Here is a 20,999-nt window from a genome sequence, read left to right as displayed (position 1 = left end):
TTGATATAGTAATATATGTATTTATCCTACCATGGAATTTTAAAGAGTTTGATGTAATTTTAAAGCTTATTAATGGATCTTTGCCCACAAAGTTGTTTCAAAATTTCTACCATTGTTTCGGATTCTACCAGATTATTCAGAAGGAAAAAATCTGACATTATTTTTACCAAGGTTTTTTTTTTTTCTTTTCTTTTCAAGGTCGCATTCGTGGCATATGGAAGTTTCCAGGCTAGGGGTTGAATCAGAGCTAGAGTTGCCACCCTCTGCCACAGCCACAGCCACCCCAGATCCAAGCTGCATCTGCAACCTACACCACAGCTCCGTGTAACACAAGATCCTTAAGCCACAAAGCGGGGCCAGGGATCACACCAGTGTCCTCATGGATACTTGCTGGGTTCGTTACCACCGAGCTAAAATGGGAGGCTCCTATTCTCAAGATTTATATATATATATATTTTTAATTACTCAATGAATTTTATTACATTTATAGTTGTACAATGATAACTACAACCCAATTTTATAGCATCTCCATCCCAAACCCCCAGCCGATCCGCCGGCTGCCCACCCTGTCTCATTTGGAAAACATAAGTTTTTCAAAGTCTATGAGTTAGTATTTGCTCTGCAAAGAAGTTCATTGTGTCCTTTTCTTAGATTCCACATGTAAGTGAGAGCATACGATGTTGGTGTCTCACTGTCTGACTAGCTTTACTTAGCATGATAATTTCTAGGTCCATCCATGTTGCTGCAAATGCTGCTATTTCTTTCCTTTTAATGGCTGAGTAATATTCCATTGTGTATATGTACCACATCTTCTTGATCCACTCCTCTGTCAATAGACATTTAGGTTGTTTCCATGTCTTGGCTATTGTATATAGTGCTGCAGTGAACATTGGAGTACATGTATCTTTTCAAGTCATGGTTTTCTCTGGATTGATGCCCAGGAGTATGACTGCTGGATCAAACAGTAATTCTATTTTTAGTTTTCTGAGGAATCTCCATAGTGTTTTTCCTATTCCCAAGGTTTTAATCAGCAAATTTTCTTATAGAGACACAGTAGACAAGCAGTTAACAAAAAGCATCATCTAGTGGTGCTGATTTGAAGTTCCCTTAAGAGAAGGTTCTGACTCTTTGAATGCCCTAATATATCTCACTTTGCCAGCCTCTCTTCAAATAATCTTTGTTTTAGCTAGGCCAAATTCTAGTTTTCTTTTACTTACTATTTAGCAAATATCTACTGAAGGTCTACGATGTGTCAGTCATTAACTCCTTCACAAGTTAGTTCAGTAATCACCTACTGAGCCTCCACTAGATGTCAGACCTTATTAGGGACTGGGCATAGACATGAACAAGCCTGAAACAGTTCCCAAGGAGGTTACAATTTAGTGGGGACAATATGCCTTAGATCAAAATTAACAGTAATGAGCATTGGAGGGAAAAGAGTGGATGCTGTGGATATGTAAACCAAGTGGTAGGCCATCTAGCCTGAAGGGAAGAAGAGGACACAAGAAAGGAAGCAGATGGCAAGGAAGCGACATTTAAAATGAGGCCCTTGTGACTTGGAATATTTAGTCGGGCAAAGAGGAAGTGAGAGAGAGGATATATTTTAGACTCTGGGGTAGGGTGGGAATCACCTTTCTTTTCTCTTTTTAGACATACAAACTTTAGGGGAAAGACACCAGTTAAATATAATCTACTGTGACAAGATTGGTAGCTAAGCAAAGCAGGACTGTCAAACCAGGTCTAATTCTAGTCTGCCTAGGAGTTCCAGTCCTGGCTCAGTGGTAATTAAGCTGACTAGTATCCATGAGGATGCAGTTTGATCCCTGGACTCAGTGGGTTAAGGATACTGTGCTGCCATGAGCTGCAGTGCAGGTTGCAGACACAGCTCAGATCTGGCGTTGCTGTGGCTGTGGTGTAGGTTGGCAGCTGTAGCTCCAATTTGACCCCTAGCCTGATAACCTCCATATGCTGCAGGTGCAGCCCTAAAAAAACAAAAATTAAAATTAAAAAATTGAAAAAATAATTCTAGTCTGCCTTATTTAAACAGTTTAATTTGTCTTAATTGGAGTTAAATAATGGAAGGCATAATTAATACACAGCCTTGCTAGACTTTAATACATGCCATGGATCTTCAGAACAGAACCTCGAGTTCTTTTTTAATCAGATTCCTCTTCCATTTCCATTGCCTGCCCTCAAAGATGCTTCTGGAACACCACAGAGACTGAGACACTTGTATGACAACCAGAAGAATGAGGGAATTATTGTCTAGTGACAAAAAAGTAGAATTTTCCTTTTAAAAATTTAAGCATGCAAGTTAAATACAAATGTAAAAGCTCTTCAAATACTCCAGGAATAATAAGGATAAATTAAATTTACTTCACATAGCTGTTGTGGGAAGCTCGTGAGTGCATTCTGGTGAAGCTCCAGCTTTTCAAGATGCTCCAAATGACCACTGATGCAGGATTTCTGGCTCAGGGCATCAATATCTTTTAGTTCATTCGCTGAGAGGTCTAATGATGTAATGTTTTCTCTCTCAGAAGCCAAGGAAGAAACGCTGTCTGAATGCCTCACATGTGATTGGAGTTTTGATGTTCCTTTTGTCAAAAACAAACAATGGAAACATAAGCAACCAATTTAAGTTCACTGGGAAGCTGCTTATTGATCACCTACTAGAGTCAGGCTCTCTGCAAGGCACCAGAGATTCAACAGAAAACCAAACTATGGAAATTACATTCCAGCAGCAGAGATGTACAGTAAATAATAAATATTTAATCCAGTGGTATAAGTAGTGTATAGAAACAAAAGACCTAGAGAAGAACTTGAAGAGGGGCACTGGTAAGGGTAAAATTTACATTTTGGAAAAACAGGAAGGATAAAAATGTCCTATGTAACATTAGAAAAGCTACATTTTTAAATCTATAATTGTATTTCATTTCTCTATAGTCTATGGAATCATTAGGGAAATATAACTCGAAGGTTATGTAAAATAAAATTGACACCAAGAAAACCTGAATAATCAGAGGAAATTTAACGAAGTACTGTACTCTGCTCAAAATACTGATTTACTTATGATTACTTTCAAGTACTTACTGAGTGAGTCATCTGAAGATAGTATCTTTCTTTTTCTCTTCAGCAAATCTTCATAATCAACCATGGGTCCCTATTAAACAAATATTTATAATAAAATTATCATCATTTTTTGAAACAAAGAGAACATTTTCCTATCTGGTTTCTTTAGGAGTCACTGTAACATTACTAGCTAAAGTATTCATGGGTCCAAGCCATAACATTAGACACAGACTTAGTCTGGGCCCCATAGACAGGAAGCTCTAAAAAAAAAAAAAAAAAGAGTAAAACCATTTTAAAGTGTACATGGCGCATGCATGCCCCAACGTGCCCAAAAGTATACAAATATACACAAATTCTGCATATAGAGTTTTCATATTTTAAGGAATTTCCTCACCAATAGCTTCTAGGTTTGGCACACAATTTCAGTTATTGAAGAGTGTCAAACAAAATATACAACATTTAATTATAATTTTTATAACATAACTTACCAATGAATTGGAATGTCTTTGCAAATTTGGTGAGCAACGCTGCAAGGCAGCATCTCGGTAAAACTCTCCTACACTGATTGAATTTGCTTTCTTTTTCACAAGAAATGAGCCTTCACTTCCTATTTTTAAACAATAAAATAAAGGTAAGTAAGAAATGCTGACCTAATCATAAGATGCTAACGTCATAGTTCAATCACAAAAGATTAAACACATTTCCATGAACGGAAATTGCCCAAAACCTGTTGTAACATTTTTAAAACAGAAATGCTAAATTATGTTGGCTTTTCATTTTCAAATTCAACTACATTTTTCTTCATCTATAAATATATTTTTTTTATTTTATTTATTTATTTATTTTTTGGTCTTTTTTTGCTATTTCTTGGGCCGCTCCTGCAGCACATGGAGGTTCCCAGGCTAGGGGTCTAATCGGAGCTGTAGCCACCGGCCTACACCAGAGTCACAGCAACGCAGGATCCGAGCCGCATCTGTGACCTACACGACAGCTCACAGCAATGCCGGATCCTTAACCCACTGAGCAAGGGCAGGGACCGAACCCGCAACCTCATGAGTCCTAGTCAGATTCGTGAACCACTGCACCACGATGGGAACTCCCTATAAATATTTATTGAATGGCTGTCACTGACTAGACACTGAGTAAATGCAGGATAAAGACAAGAAGGAAAAATAATCCAGCCTCCCATGAGCTCATAGCACAGCAGGAAAAAGCCAAGTTAAAAAAATTGTTACAAATGCTATAAAAAAAACATGCATGTTCAGAGAGCAGAAAAAGTTTATACATAAATCTGGTTAATGTTATTCTTTTCTGCTTCTCTTACTTTTTCCTCAGAAATTTTTTGAATCTCGTTTTAAATATAGAAATCACACTTTAAATTATTTAACATCCAGCAATTTTGAGTACATGTCTATTTGAATTACATATTTTATGGTTTCATTTATAGAATGACATTATAAACTAACACAGTGACTTTAGTTGGTAACACTGTTTTGAGAGATGAGAATTACTTTTTAAGTTAAGGATTATCAAGAAAATAAGGATTAATATTAAATCATATCATTAAGGATAAATAATGTGCAGCCATTTTTTGAAAAACCATGAGACTTGAAAATTCTATCACTCTTTTATCTTAGAAACATCATCTACTGTGTCAAAACAAATCACAAAATTTACTATCCAAATATCAACTATTTTTATGTTAGCATTTCTGATGTTTTTCCATTATTTAAAAATACTTAAAAGAGAATTCTTCTTTCAGCCATGATGGAGTAACAAATGCTGAACTTGATCTCCCCACAGCAAACAACTAGAAAATTGGACAAAATTTTTTAAACAAGTGGTTTCACACATTGGGCAGAAGACCATTCAGGACTATGTAATTCCAGAAAAAAGAGAAACAAATTATGTGACCCTTACGATCACCCTGGCTTTCTGCCTGGAGGCAATGTAAGGGCCACAGGCATAGGGAAAAGGAATTTAAACAAAGTCCAAGGGCTTTCCTGAGATGAGGAAATAGAGATCGGTGTTCATGGAGACTAACTTAGCTGAAAGCTCTAAATCAGAGCCATGAATAAAGAGTTTCAATAATCTGCTTAGGGATTTCCTACAGTTCTGCACTGTAAGAAATGAAAAAGGGATTCTTCAGGAGGAAGGAAATGATACTAGATGCAAACTTGGGTCAATATAAGGGGGTTAAATCATCAAAAAATTTACAATACTTAATGTTTGTATACCCAATAACAGAGCTTCAGAATACACAAAGTATAAACTGATGGAATGGAAAGATTTAACAAATCCACAACTACAATCTCAACATTTCTTTCTTAAATACAACAAATACAGAGAAAAATCAGCAAAGATATAGAAGACCTGAAAAATACTATCAAACAATTTGACCCTATTGACTTCACCCAATAACAACCAAATACACATTTTTTTAAGAAAGTTGCACACAACACATTCACTAAGATAGACCATAAACCATGTCTTAATAAATATAAAAGGACAGAAATCACCAGAATAGGTTCTTTGACCATGACAAAGTTAAATTTGAAACCAGTAAGAGAAAGTTATGTAGAAAGTGTCCAAGTATAGAAAATAACAACACTCTTCTAAGTGACCCATGAGTTTAAACAAAAAAATCACAAAGGAAATTTTAAAAGCTCAGTACTAAATATAAACAGAATATATGAAAATTGTGGGATGCAGCTAAAGTAGTATTCAGAAGCATTTGTATGGCCTTAAATGTTTATAGTATAATATTAGAAAGGTCTAAAAATCAGTGTCCTAAACTTCCATGTTAAAAATCTATAAAAATAAGAATCCAAAGAAATCAAAATAAGTAAAATAAAAAGAAATAAACATAAGAGCAAAAATCATTGAAAAAGAAAATGGACAATCAGTACAGAAAAGTCAAGTAAAAACATGATTTTTTTAAAAGATCAATAAAATTAATAAAGTTTGAGTTACACTGAAGAAGGCCAAAAAAAGAAAGACAAAAATCTTATCAATGTCAGGAGTTCCCACTGTGGCTCAGTGAGTTAAGGATCCGACATAGCCTCCTTGAGGATCCAGGTGCAATCCCTGGTCTTGCTCAGGGGGTTAAAGATCCAGGATTGCAGCAAGCTGCTTCATAGGTTGCAGATGGTGGCTTGGATCTGGCATTGCTGTGGCTGTGGTGTAGGCCAGCAGCTGCAGCTCCAATTCGACCCCTAGCCTGGGAATTTCCATACTGCCTCAGGTGCTGCCGTAAAAAGAAAAAAAAATTATCAATGTCAAGAATTAAAGATCAGATTATCACTAATGATCTTATAAACATTAACAGGATAATAAGAGAATTACTATAAATAATATTAAACAAACAAATCTGGCAACTTATGTAAAATGAACAAATTCCTTGAAAGCTACAAATTACAAAAACTGACACAAGAAGTAACAGAAATAAAATAACCATAATTTATTAATTATATTTATAATTTAAAATTCTCCCCATCCCACCCCAAAATTCCTAACCTACAAGGCTTTACTGGTGAATTCTATTAAACATTTAAGAATAAGATGTCTCCTACACAGACTCTTTCAGAAAACAGTTGAGTCGAGAGCACCTTTCAATTCATTTCAAGAGGCCAGCATTATTCTTAGTTACAAGCAAACATAAAACTACAAACCAATATCCCCCATAGATGAAATAGCCTTAACACAATTTTAGAAAATCAAATAAAATAATATTTTAAAAGGATAATACACCATAACCAAGTAAGATTTACCCCGCAAAAGCAAGTGTGGTTTCATATTATAAAATCAGTGTATTTAAATAACGTAATAAAGGGAGAAAACGTGCCTATTTCAACAGATGCAGAAAAGCATTTTCCAGCAGCCGTTATGATAAAAAGTCTCAGCAAGTCTTACCTTCACTATCTAGGTCATCACTTTGACCAAACACACTATCCACATAAGAGTCAGGAATAAAGGTCCATTCATCAAATTTATCAAGTATTTCTTCAGAAAGATTCCTTCTGCTGCCTGAAGCGGCTCCTTCTTCCACAGCACTTTTCATCTGATATCTAAGCACCATTCTAGCTAGGGTGGATCCTACATCTAAAAATAAAAAAAATATTCAACAAACCATAGTGGAAAAGAATACACACACATATATAACATATATGAGTATTTCTGTGTTTGTGTATAACTGAATTACTTTGCTGTACAGCAGAAATTAATACAACATAGTAAATCAACTACACTTGAATAAAAAAGTTTTTTAAAAAAACACAATGCACAGTTAAAGATAATAATTTTTAAAAATAAAAATAAAAAGATACACCAGTAACTTAGCAATTTATCATAGCAAAGTTCCCCATATATTCTTATACTTCTAGGAGAATTTTTTTATTCTTACTTCAAAGTCACTTTAAAATCATGAATAAAGTAACAGGCAATGAATTTACCTTTTTGAAAAAACCATAAAAATTTACATAAAGCTTTGCCGTAGGTGACAAAATTGAACCTTTATGATACTAACTTGACCCAGGAAAGGACCTGAGCTTTGAAGCCAGACAAGCCTGTGCTCAGTCACTTGCACGTTCTACATAAGCTTCTTGAGTGTCGGTCCTCTTGGGAGGTGAAGACAAATAATATACACAGTGTAAGATTAGCAACATATTGAAGGAAATGATGCAATTAAAGTTTTTAGTACAATGCTTAGAAGACAGAAGATAATAAATGATATTCTTATTTTTGTAAACTATTTGCTATGTGTTTCATTCCATTGAGAAATCTGATGACATTTCGAAGTGAACATTCTTCCTGCTATCTTACTGCATTTTATATTATGCTCTACTATGAAGAAATAAGTTGGCAGAGTTCTCATTGTCCTACAAATAGCCTGGAAATTTTCAAATACTACTGTCATAGCTCACATTACGTGTACATACCTTAGTCAAGTAGTACCTGGAAAATGTTTTAAAGCTTTGATTTTTTATTATTATTATTTATTTTGTCCTTTTGCCTTTTCTAGGGCCGCTCCCGCGGCATATGGAGGTTCCCAGGCTAGGGTCTAATCACAGCTGAGGCCGCCAGCCTACACCAGAGCCACAGCAATGCCGGATCTGAGCCTTGTCTTCAATCTACACCACAGCTCACGGCAATGCGGGATCCTTAACCCACTGAGCAAGGTCAGGGATTGAACCCACAACCTCACAGTTCCCTGTCGTATTCGTTAAACCGTTGCACCATGAAGGGAACTCCTGTTTTAAAGCTTTGAATTCAAAATATCCTTCAATCAGACCAGCTCTCAATAAAATTATGGCTATGCCCTCCAATCAATCAAATAACATTATTATATTTATTAAATTAGGTAAGACTTTTCAGTACTTGTAAGAAATGTCACCCAGAACCAAATGGTAACTCTTACTTCATATCTCTCCAAAGGGCACACAATTCACTCTATTGGAAATCAAAGATGAAAGTAAGTAGGTTGTTGACATGAGACTGGCTAAGGTGATGAAACAGAATCTAATCATGTTACATCAGTTTCCAAGGTCCCAAAGACAACCAGGAAACCCATTTCCGGAGTTTTTTCCTGACATGGTCTTTTCATATTGAAACGCTTATGACTACCATATCCTGATTGTTTTCACCAATACTAGTGTACTAAAACCACTATTCTCTGCTTCTTTTTTTTTTTTTCACTTAAGAATGCATTCTGTATCAGGATATTTGGATTTGCCACATGTTTTTCTCCCAATGACTGCAAAGCATTCCAATGAATAATTAATTTGAATGGTTCCTTTTGGAGAATACTTAGTTTTTTCCCCTAAGTTTTTACTACCATGAACAATAATATTTTAATGTGCAGCCCTGAACATAATTTTTTGTACACGTTAAGAATGCCAGTATCAGATGGCCAACAGGCATATGAAAAAAGGTTCATCATTGCTAATTATTAGAGAAATGCAAATCGAAACTACAATGAGGTACCACCCTACACAAGTGAGAATAGTCATCATTAAAAGGTCTACAAATAACAAATGCTGGAGGAGGTGTGGAGAAAAGGGAACCCTCTTGCACTGTTGGTGGTAATACAAATTGGTGCAGCCACTATGGAGAACAGTAGAGAGGTTTCGCAACAAACTAAAATTAGAATTACCATATGATCCAGCAATCCCACCCCTGGACATGCATTCAGACAAAACTGTAATTCAAAAAGATACATGTACTCCTGGGTTCATAGTAGCAATATTTACAATAGCCAAGGCATGGACACAACTTAGATGCCCATCGACAGATGAATGGACAAAGAAGATGTGGTACACATATACAATGAATACTACTCTGCCATAAAAAAGAATGACATAATGCCATTTGCAGCAACACGGACAGACCTAGAGATTAGCATAATAAGTGAAATAAGACAGAGAAAGGCAAATTCCATATGATATCACTTACATGTGTAATCTAAAACACAACAAAAATGAACATATCTATGAAACAGAAACACATTCACAGATATAGATAAGAGACCTGTGGCTGCCAAGAGGGATGCGGGGTTGTGGGGGGAATATAATTTTGGGAATTTTGGATTAGCAGATGCAAACTAGTATATATAGGATGGATAAACAACATGGTCCTACTGTATCACACAGGAAATTATATTCAATAGGCTGTGATAAGCCTTGATAGAAAAGAAATATATATATATGTATACCTGAATCACTTTGCTGTACAGCAGAAATTAACACAACAGTAAGTTAACTATACTTCAGTAAAAAAAAAAAAAGGAATGCCTGTATCATGGACCCTTATCAGTATATTCCTGGGTCAACAAACTACGGATGCATATTTAAATTAAAATGGATACTGCAAAATTTTCCTAAAATATGATCATTTAAAATTCATATCAATAATGTGTGAAGTGCCTGTTTCCATATATGCTGATCAACATTTCAACTAAATTTTTATTTTTGCCAAAACTGTAAATTAAATAATGAGCCCTTACTATGTGAAAAGCACTAGTATAGATGCTGAGGTTACAATGGAAAAAAATTGGCACCTGACTTTGTGATGCAGATAATCTACCAAAAGGTATATTATAAAAAGGAAAAATACAATTACATGATGTTGTACTGCTCTACAGGTAAGAAACAAGGTGCAGGAACATGTAGGACCATCTTCCACCCAGACTTCATGGGGGCAGGAATGTTTTCTCAGAAAAAGTTAATATGATTCTTCCACACACTGCTATATATAAAATAAATAGGTAACAAGGACCTACTGTATAGCACAGGGTAATCTACTCAACACTATGTAATAATTCATATGGGAAAAGAATGCGAAAAGGAACAGATATGTGTATATGTGCAACTGATTTACTTTGCTGTACACCTAAAACAGAACTTTGTAAGTCAAATACACGCCAATAAAATTTATTTTTAAAAAAGGGATATAATGTTGAGGCAGGAAGAGTGGAGAGACAAAACCAAGGTGAAGACAGAGACTAGAGACATTTAGTTAGAGAGAGTACACTGGGAAATCGGAAATGACAGGAGCTGAAGCATTTAAGAAACTGCAGGAAGTTCAGCCACTGATCTTCTGGGATCCCCGGAAGGTTAGAGAACTTGAATTTAGAGAGGTACCGAGGTACCCCTGGGCACAGACAGAGCCTTTTCTCTCACAGCATGTAGCGTCTCAGTGAAGGTGAGGAGAAAAGGGGGCCGGTTAGACTGACCAGAAATGGAGCATTGCCAAGTGAGTGTATCAGGAAAATCACAGCGAAGCAAACATATTATTAACAAGAGAGTCCTTACGATGGAAGTCACAGAGAATGATCACTTGGGGAAGGAAGGGGACATGGGAGTTAATTAACAGAGGGAAAGCTGGGAACGCAAGCTTTAAAAACACATTTTGTGTCAGTTAATGAGAGACAGCTAAAGGACAGAAATGTTAACAGAGAATAATGATAACTGTCATCAATATACTTAGTATATACGAGATGTCACATGTACATTACACATTCCTAAGTGAAATGTGAAGTATAATAACTTCAAAATGCATGTATGTTTTGTTTCTGCACATACAGTTTAAAGCATATGTAAGCATATAAAAAGTCTTGGGAGGAGTTCCCTAGTGGCTCAATAAGTTAAGGATCCATTGTTGTCACTGCTATGGCACAGGTTTTACCTCTGGCTCAGGAACTTTTTTGGGCAGGGCACAGCCAAAAAAAAAGTCTAGGGGAAAAAAAATCTACATTGATTACCGATAAGTAAAAAGACAAGTTAGTGTTATTTTCTCCCTCATGATTCTATTTTGAAAAGGCACATAGATTATTTTTATAATAAATAATAAAATATGTAAAAAAAGAAAAGTAACCTCACAGAAAGATGCCACTGTTCTGTTCTATATTTATAAAATATTTAGCTGCTGGGTCATAAAGGACTTATTAACAAATATGTCCATTTTAAACACTTTGTGACAAAAAACAAGATATTCAAACCTTTACAGTATGGCTTGTTTGACTTTAGTTCCACCAAATTGGAGTGAAAACTAAAAGATTAGTTATTTAAAAAAAATTTTTAAACTACTAAAATTAAGACTTACATGGGGGTTCCCATTGTGGCTCAGCAGGTTACAAACCCAAACAGTATCCATAAGGATGCAAGTTTGACCCCTGGCCTTGCTCAGTGAGTTAAGGATCCTGTGCTGCCATGAGCTGTGGTATAGGTTGCAGATGTGGCTAGGATCCCATGTGGCTGTGGTATAGGCCAGCAGCAATAGCTCCGATTTGACCCCTAGCCTGGGAACTTCCATATACCACAGGTTTGGCCTTAAAAAGACCCCCCCCCACCACCACCAAAAAAAAAAAAAAAAAGATTTAAAATGTTCCTATTAACACTTACTTGTTTCTTTTCTTAAATTAGATGTCTTATCTGGAAATAAAGGACCAAGCCAAGAAGGTTCGATTTTTCCCATACAAAATCCTCCAAGACATATGCTATTATTGGCCAGATCCAAGGCGAGCCTCCTTAAGAGTAAGCTGATGACTTGGCTGTCGCCTTTTCCAATGCTGATTGTCAAAGCTTTCCGTACATCTTGCTCACGGGATCCACTATTCAGTAACAGTTCCACCAGTTTGGGACTACTTGCTTTCTCACATACCTGTTAAAGAAAAAAAAGAAGGTAAGCATATTAAAGACTTATAATTTTACCTGGAAGCCAGGTAATTGAACTTAGGTGTGCTTTTTCCCTGCATCCTTAAATGTAGAATAAAACATAATAAGGCAAACCTCACCCTTGAAACAGATTAGGAAAATAAGACAAGATTAGCACCACAAATATCAAAGTAACATAAATCAAATAAATCTGTCATACGAGAGTCAATTACCATGAAAAACACAACACAATATGGAGTGAAACCGGCTGGAAATCAGAAGAGCTGAGGCTCCACCAGTCATACATGTTGCTCACTGGAAGACATCTGGGAAACTACTACCTTAACACAGTAAATGCTACTGCCTTGCCTTCATTCGTGACATAGAATAACTAACTGTGAATACAAATATTACAAAATTCACTAATGCCACATGCAAAAGATAGTCATCATTCATTCTGGTTTTCCAGGACCAGAATCTGAATTTCTACAAAGATATCTCTTCTCTCAGTTTTCCACCTTCCTTTGAATGGTATGTTTTCAGAGTGTGTTTCCAAGGTAGGTTACCATGCGAGGTGCCACAAAAACTAGCATGACTACAGTAAGGAGAGAAGCCTGAGCAACCTGCAGCAGAGCACACAGGCCCTACCCAGAAACAGCTTCTGAAAGGCAAAGGCATGTGATGTTACCAACTACACTGAAGTCAGAGATAATAGAAATAACCTATGTTAGGTAGGATGCTAAACTCTATACACAAATGATCTCTAATCCTAATTTTTAAAAAACCTTATGCAACAAAAATTACTACTCTCATTTTATAGATGAATACTTAGGGGAAAATGTATGCTTTGGCCAAAATCTAAGAGCTAGTCAATGAGTGACTTGGATTTGAAGTCAAATATCTGCTGGTTCTAAAGCTTGTGCTCCTTTCATTACCCAATATTAAGGACTAAAAACTAAAAGGAAAGAAGACCCGAAGATTCAGGGTACCAGGTCGAGTGAAGAAGATGACTGGGGGACACTCCTGGATTCTTCGTAATTAGTGTGTCCAAGAGCTTTGAGGGGACAGTCCTATTTGTTTGAGGATACCAACTTAAAGGCCACCAGTCTAGAATCACTCACCTGCAACCCATTCTCCCCAGTGCCACGACCCTACTTTGTATATGATCAAGTCATTACCCTACTTTAAAATCTTCTAAAACAATTCTCCTCCAGGACATTCCTCCAAATATAACACACAACTTTTCAAACCTCATTACCTTCATCTATGCTATTTCCATGGCCTTAAATATCTAACTCTGCTCTTCACCCAGCAAAAAGACGTTCGTTCTTGAAAAAAAATCACTGTAATATCTCTTGCACATTAAGTCCTTGCTATCAACTTCCTGGGCCACACGTAGCCGTCCTCCTCCAGGCTCCCATCTCATTTAGTTTAACATAACACTCCGCACACTGAACCAGACACATTCATCTGTTTTATAACTGGAATGAAAGGCCTGGATGCTACTTTAATTCAATTTGTACCTCTGTAGCCTAGCACAATGCCTAGGGAATATCTTTAATTTAGCAAATTACTAAAATCCTTTAAAGGCTCACAGGAAAATTTAAAGGAAAGAAGGGAGGAAGGGAGGAACCAGAGGGATGGAAGATACAGGAGAGCCAAAAAATTTTGTCAAAAAAGCCTTCTCTTGGAGCCCAGCAAACTTTTCTCTCTGAAAGATGGTACTTATGCCTAACTTGTATTGAGGTGATTTATGTCTTATCCTCCCCCATTTCTCAATAGACACTTTGAAACCATCTTGAGTAGGAAACCTCTTCTGTATTCTTTCCTAATTATCTAGCAGTGTACTTTCCACAGAGAAGATGCTCAATATATTTTGTAGCAGAATCTTCCTGGGGAACCCAAACAATTCAAGCTGATTTCAGGCATATGGTGCCATGAAGAGAGAAATACATAAGAAAGCATATCAGACAAAAGAAATAAAATTATGAAAGTAATTTCAACTTCCCAAGAGGAAAAAAAGAATGCTCAGAAACACAGATTTGTACATTGTAAATCAACTATACTTTATTAAAAAAATTATTTCATGATTGAAAAAAAGGTAATAAAAGGCATGCGTTAGTTCTGAGAGGCCGACAGCCCCCCCGAAAAGAAACACAGTTTTGTATTTTAATGATGAAGATAACTCAAATAAAGCCAAAGTGTAATACATTATCCTTTGCCATCTTTCCTGTCATTTTCTAATTTACAATTAATGCAGCCCATAATCAAAGCCAAATATTTCAAGCTAGCATTCACAAATGAATATACATCCCTCCCCAACCACCACCACTGTCATGGATCTGCTGTGTAAACAAGAGATTAAAGCAGGCAGATTTTTCCACTACTTACCTGGAGCGTGTCCTCAGGCAAGCTACTTAACCTCTCTGTGCCTCAATTCTTCACCTGTATAATGAACAATACTAGGACTTATCCCTAAGGTTGCTGTGAAGATTTTGTTAAGCAAAGGAACTCAGAGCAGGGACCAGATAATAATATTCCGGGCCAGGGATCAGATCCCAGCCGCTGTCGTGACCTAAGCAGCTGCGAAGATCTGGATCCTGTACCACTGTACCAGGTGTACCACTGTACCAGGCCGGGGATGGAACCTGCATCCCGGTGCTCCGGAGTGCCACCGATCCTAGAGGCACCACAGCAAGAACTCCTGTTTGCTGTTATTTTTATTCAGATGTCATTATACTTGTTCTTCTCACCATGACTTGATGAACCTTATCTTCAGGTCTCTATTCATGCATTTTCACACCCAGTATTAATCCTCCATATTCTCCTCTACCATCATATACCTCATTAAATCCACCTCAGAAAACCTAACAAGATTAACTCTGTCCTTGCTATTCACGTACCAATGCCGTATAATGAAGAACTACTCAGAAAAAGGACAGAGTTAAGAGTTCTTCATTAGGCAGCATTGCTGCAGGAACAGTCTTGACTGCATTATTTTAAAGGTATGTCCAAGCAATCTACCCACAAGATCCAATCAGTGTTTATTATTTGTTAGACACACATCTCTAGCAACTAGGATAAATGCTTTACATTTAATACACCCATGGATGCATAAGATCTGATTTTGTTCTAAGAAAAGACATAAATAGGAGTTCCCTTCCTGGCTCAGCAGAAATGAATCTGACTAGCATCCATGAGGATGTAGGTTCGATCCCTGGCCTTGCTTAGCAGGTTAAGGATCCGGCGTTACCATGAGCTGTGGTGTTGGTCTCAGACATGGCTTGGATCCTGCATTGCTGAGGCTGTGGTGTAGGCCAGCAGCTGTAGCTCTGATTCGACCCCTAGCCTGGGAACCTCCATTTGTGGCGGGTATGGCCCTAAAAAGCGAGGAAAAAAAAAAAAGCTTTTTCTATAGAAAGATTTGAATAAATTGAGAGAAGAGTAGAAAGCACTCCCGGTGGGGAATGCTGAGTAACTGCTCTAGAGTGCTTTTAGGTATGTTGTTTCCTTAGGAAAAATCTGAAGGGGAAGTTTCTTTTCAATTCTTTGGCATATCCAAGTACCATTAATGCAGTGATCTGAAGATCACACAGAAGATATGCAATAAAAACATGTTAAATTACTGAGGGAAATAATTGAATTATCTTCAATATCAAAGAAGCAACCATTTTAATATTGCTTGCTTAAGTGAAATTTAACTAAATTTAAATAATTTGATTATATATTTGGTTTTAATGAATAATTTAATTATCCATGAAAATGAGTTACAGTTTCAGTTTCTTTTTATGTAGACTGCTAATTAATACTAACATAATCTTACAGTTGACAAATTGATTTGAATCTATAGGTGAGTGGTAAATTAAATAAAGGCTTTAAAAGTAAATTATTTGAGGAGTTCCCGTGGTTCTGTGGTAACAATACAACTAGTATCCATGGGGATGTGGTTTCTGTCCCTGGCCTTGCTCAGTGGGTTCAGGATCCGGCATTGCTGGTGAGCTGTGGCATAGGCCAGCAGCTCCAGCTCCAATTGGACCCCCGGCCTGGGAACTTCCATATGACGCAGATACAGCCCTAAAAAGCAAAAAAAAAAAAAAAAAAAAAAAGAAGTAAATTATTGGAAAACATAGCATACATACTTCTGGTTATTTACAGATGTATATTAAATCATGATATAATTGCTATGTTAGAATTATTATTATCTAGAAAATACACATGGTGCTACTGAATACTATTATAAACTCTAAAAATTCATACAATAAAGACAAACTTGAAATACCATGTAATGCATTCTAACAAATAGTTATTGAATTCATACTGCATATAAAGCAGTGAATTAGATATTCTGAATGATACAAAGGTGAACATTGTACATTTCTACTTTTATATAACTCACAAAATATACAAGAGGGGCACATAAATTGTCACAGCCTTAGAGAAGAAGTAAATATTTTGTATGGAGGTCAAGGGGTGTAGGGAAGGCTTTATTGAGAAAAATGAATGGGTTAGATTTTAAAGACAGAGTAGAGAATTAGATAGATGTTTTTGCATAGTGCCTGCGGTGAGAAGGATGAGAAGGAAGGCAGGACTGCAGTGCCACACAACTGCAGGGTGGCCCTCAACAGGGCTCTCAATGTGAACCACACCCCGAGGAAGATCTTTCTAGATGGAGAAACTGACAACAGAGAGAAAACAGGTGAAAGATGATCAAAGCAGGAGTTCCCTGGTGGGGCAGCAGGTTAAGGATCTGGCGTTGTCACTGCTGTGGCATGGGTTTGATCCCCGGCCTGGGAATTTCCACATGCTTCGGCCACAGCCAAAAAAAAGATGATCAAAACAAAAGCAAACCGTATATTGTATGATATGTGGCTTGAGAACAATGTGCATAGAGAGCACAGCAGGAGACATATCTGAAAAGCTGTTTATCAACAAGGTGACTAAAACAAGTAAAATGAAGGATTAGACAATAATACCTAAAGGAACCTATTACCTCTGGAAGTCTGTGAATCTAAACTACTACCAACCACAAGCAACTATGCAATAAACTGGTAAATTCTGTAATGAAGAATAATAGGATGTGAGAGCTATACAACGGCAGAGTCCAAAAGAGAAAAAAGACAAAAGTGAGTCCTTGAATAATTACCTGATAAATTAAAGAAGTTGCCTCTTTTGCACAATTGACATCCGCTCCCAATAAAAGCAAGCATTCGACCATGATGCTGTTATTCTGATCACATGCTCTCTCCAGCATCACACTTTTCAACTCATCGTCCATAGCCACTATTGCAAAGCACTTACAACAAAGGTTTAGAAACTGAAAAGAACAGAAGTGAGGATTACTAAGTCAGCTAAATACAGAACAGTGAGCATACAGGTGAAAAACATTATACCTGTTGATCCTTTTGCTCCATACCAGAGGACATCTGATGGAAAATTACTGAATCAAAGGAATGATTCACCAGCAGCTTGGAAAAAGACACTGACATTTCCAGTATTGTCAAAATTGTCTGAAATCCCTGAAAATGTGACCAGAAACAACAATAACATGAGCAATTATGGACAAAGGAGAATATAAATATTATAAATAGAAATTGTATATGGTACTTAAAACCCGGGTTGTTCACTAAGTAGAAGTACTTACTGAGTTTGTACTTGAAAGCTATAAACCTTAAAACAAATCCAATCAGTACACCTTGCTGTCTCATTACTAAGAAAGAATCAGGTACACAGAGAATAAAATGCAACTTAACAACCATCTAGCAAAGAAGGAAAAATGCCTAATCCATCAAAATTTGGCTTTTAAGAATCCCTATTTGAAGACATACCTGCAGGTTAAAAACTAGACACTAATCAGGATTAAAACTGCAGTCAACGGTTCTATAAACCCAAAGAGGCCAGTGACATGAATTTTTTAGACAAGATTGCAGATCAGTTTCTCTAGACAGTCTAGCACTTCCCCCAATATTTTTATGCTATCTTCTGAAAGTTTAACCCCAAGGAGACAAATGAGAGCTCCTAGGTATTATTCATGTTGACTGCGTTTGAGAGAAGCCCTGAAGGCACTCTGAGGCTAATAACACTGTAGCAAATCATTTATAAAAAATGGATCAGCCACACCGATACTTTTTAGAACCACTGCCTCTACTCATGGATGTTTTAAAGAAAGAATGAACTTTTCACTTGACTATTATTTAGCTTTGGTAAACTTACCAAAGATCAACTTAACTTTCAAAATGTTTATCTTTCCACATAATAATATTGACAAAATCATCTAAATGTTAAAATTATTATGGTGAACTCTTAAGCTGCTGAGTTTCTACTAATGCTTCCTTACATCTGATGATAGAAGTACTCAATCTATGCAGGTCTGAGGGGAATTTGGCCCACCTGCCCCTAGAGCAGGTCCTTGCAGACTCAAATGAATGCAGCAGCAGAGCAGGTAATGCAAATGTACAGAAGGTACATAATTAAAATAAAAAACTTATAAACACTGAACTGGCCAAAAAGAGTATACTGACAAGCCAAACTTATAACCTCTACTATAAAAATCCTAAAATGTATACCTAGATGAATTAATATTGAGTGAGAGCTTCACACCTACACAAAATAACTTCCCTCCCCTAGGATTTCTTATAATCAGTTCTGCCCCAGACACCTTATAAAAAGCAGATTTATAAAACATATTGTATTTTCTAGTCTTAGAATGTTGTGTGTTTAGCACTTGAGAATTTAGAATTTTACATGCATTATCTTATTTATTAATATTGTCTGTGCAAAGATTAGAGCCTAAACATTATTATTCTTGGTCAATGATGCCATTTATGAAAATATTTTATGAGTATGATTTATGAAAGTTGTAAACTCTATTACTAAAAAACCACAACCAAGGCAGAAACTCTTAAAGAAAATGAAACTAGTTGTTTTGCTAACACTTAAAAAAAAAAAAAAACCTGAAAAAAATATATTTCTTAATCCTGCCTGAACTAATCCTAAATCAATATCACGGACTCCTTATAGACAGTTAATATAGATCCCATTTTAAATTTTGCTTGATGGAAAATGTTTAAATATTGTTTTATTGCAAGAAAAAAATGCAACCAGAGGCATTTACTAGCTAACAATAAAAGAATGACAAACCAGAAGAGTCATAACTTTTATTTATCTAAAATCTAAGCAAATAAAGCTCAGCTAGATGAAATTTCTTTAGCACATTCTCTGCTCTTTCAAGGAAAAGATAAATGATAAATAAACATACTAATTTTAGAGATTTAGTAGGATCTTTTGAGATTCAATCTACTTCTCTTCATCTACTCTAATTAAAATGCTGCAAAATGATAAATGGTTTTCAATTAACTAGAATATACCCTTTAATGCAAAGTAGGAGTTACACCAGCTGCTCTGAAAGAGAAATTTGTACAAGATCTCAAATTCCTTTCAAGATAAGCACATACTTTAATCTGTACTTCACCAATGTCCTTAAACCGCTGTAAACTGGAAATCAAAATTTTTGCCAGCAGATGCCAGTTCCTAGGCATAAGTTCTTCTTTGTAACCAAGCATCCTATAAGACTTAAACCCAGACACTGAATTTCTAGAAAAATAAAAGAAAAAATAAACACGACATTGTTTTAAATCTCAAAACTGAAGAAAAAATTTAAACATGTCCAAAGAACAGCTAAAAGCCTAGAAAAAATCTGTTGTAAATCTCAAGTTCAACTGTACCAACCTTGGTCGTCTGGATACATCTGCAGCGTGTGAAGCACAGAATCAATAGCACCTTCCGGGGATAATACTTCTAACGCATCAGGAAAATATGCTAGAGAAGAAATTACTTTTAATCCGCATTTCTGAATCCCTGGATTTCCAATGAACTAAAGTCAAAAAGACAATTAAGAATATTTGCTGTTAAAAAAAAAAATGAGTTCTAATACTTTCCTTAGTTAAAGCCAGTTATAGACTAATAAAATACACATGAAGTAGTCTAAATGAAATTAATATCCTTGATCCTGCCTTATACCATGCATCACTTTGTTTATAATTAAGAATAAGAGGTAACATTGAGTACCTGTTCTGTGGCAGGCACTGTACTAAATCCTTTTACAGGCATTTTCTTCTCAGGGCATTCTTATTAAACACTTACTAATAGGAGTCCCATTAAAAGATGGGTTCCTGAGGGTTAGAGCGATTGAGCAACCATTCCTAAAGTCACACAGATTGTAAACAGGTAAGATGACTTCAAGTCAAAGACATTTGCTCCCCCAGCCTAAATTCTTCACCAGAAAAAAAATGCAATGCTGCCTTTCATCACAGTAACTGGAAATTTACTCTTGACTCTCTGTGCTTTACACGCCTTATCTCGTTTAATCTCCCTTAACAACCTCTTGCAATAGGTTCACCCCGCTTTAAAGATACATTTATACTCAAGTGTCAGGTCGAGAACCTGAATATAAATGCATCTGCCTTAAAAGTCTAGAATCAATCTTAATTTTCCAACCTTTTAATCTCAATTTCTCCCGATGACTTGACATTATCTACAGGTATACTAATAGACGTCACTTCTTTTTCCAGGCCACCCTGCTCATTGACTGAGAAGCAAATGGTCAGCAACACACTTCCCAACCATGTGACAATCACAGTCACAACTCCCCTTTTTTGATGTCTGCCACATATACCAAATGCTTACACTCTGCTTTTCCATGACGCTCTTCAAACTTCAACTATGATGTGAATGCCCACCTAAGAATTTTCCTTTCAAAAATTACAATACTAGCTTTCTGAGGAC

At 36.3% G+C, this 20,999-nt stretch overlaps 1 protein-coding gene across 1 annotated transcript in view; it reads right to left on the bottom strand.

Annotated features, from left to right (window-relative positions):
* The window catches only part of LRRK2 (leucine rich repeat kinase 2), a 145,492-nt gene that overhangs the window by 81,317 nt on the left and 43,176 nt on the right, over nt 1-20,999 (bottom strand). Inside the window, 10 exon segments of the mRNA NM_001113437.2 lie at nt 2,377-2,594; nt 3,091-3,160; nt 3,558-3,676; nt 6,982-7,170; nt 11,967-12,225; nt 17,362-17,532; nt 17,609-17,734; nt 19,670-19,738; nt 19,741-19,808; nt 19,944-20,088. Coding sequence (NP_001106908.2) covers nt 2,377-2,594; nt 3,091-3,160; nt 3,558-3,676; nt 6,982-7,170; nt 11,967-12,225; nt 17,362-17,532; nt 17,609-17,734; nt 19,670-19,738; nt 19,741-19,808; nt 19,944-20,088 — 1,434 coding nt within the window.

Source organism: Sus scrofa, chromosome 5, assembly GCF_000003025.6.
Source record: "Sus scrofa isolate TJ Tabasco breed Duroc chromosome 5, Sscrofa11.1, whole genome shotgun sequence".
Taxonomy (NCBI): Eukaryota; Metazoa; Chordata; class Mammalia; order Artiodactyla; family Suidae; genus Sus; species Sus scrofa.
The sequence above is the reverse complement of the archived record's forward strand: the minus strand, read 5'-3'. Positions and strand labels throughout refer to the sequence as shown.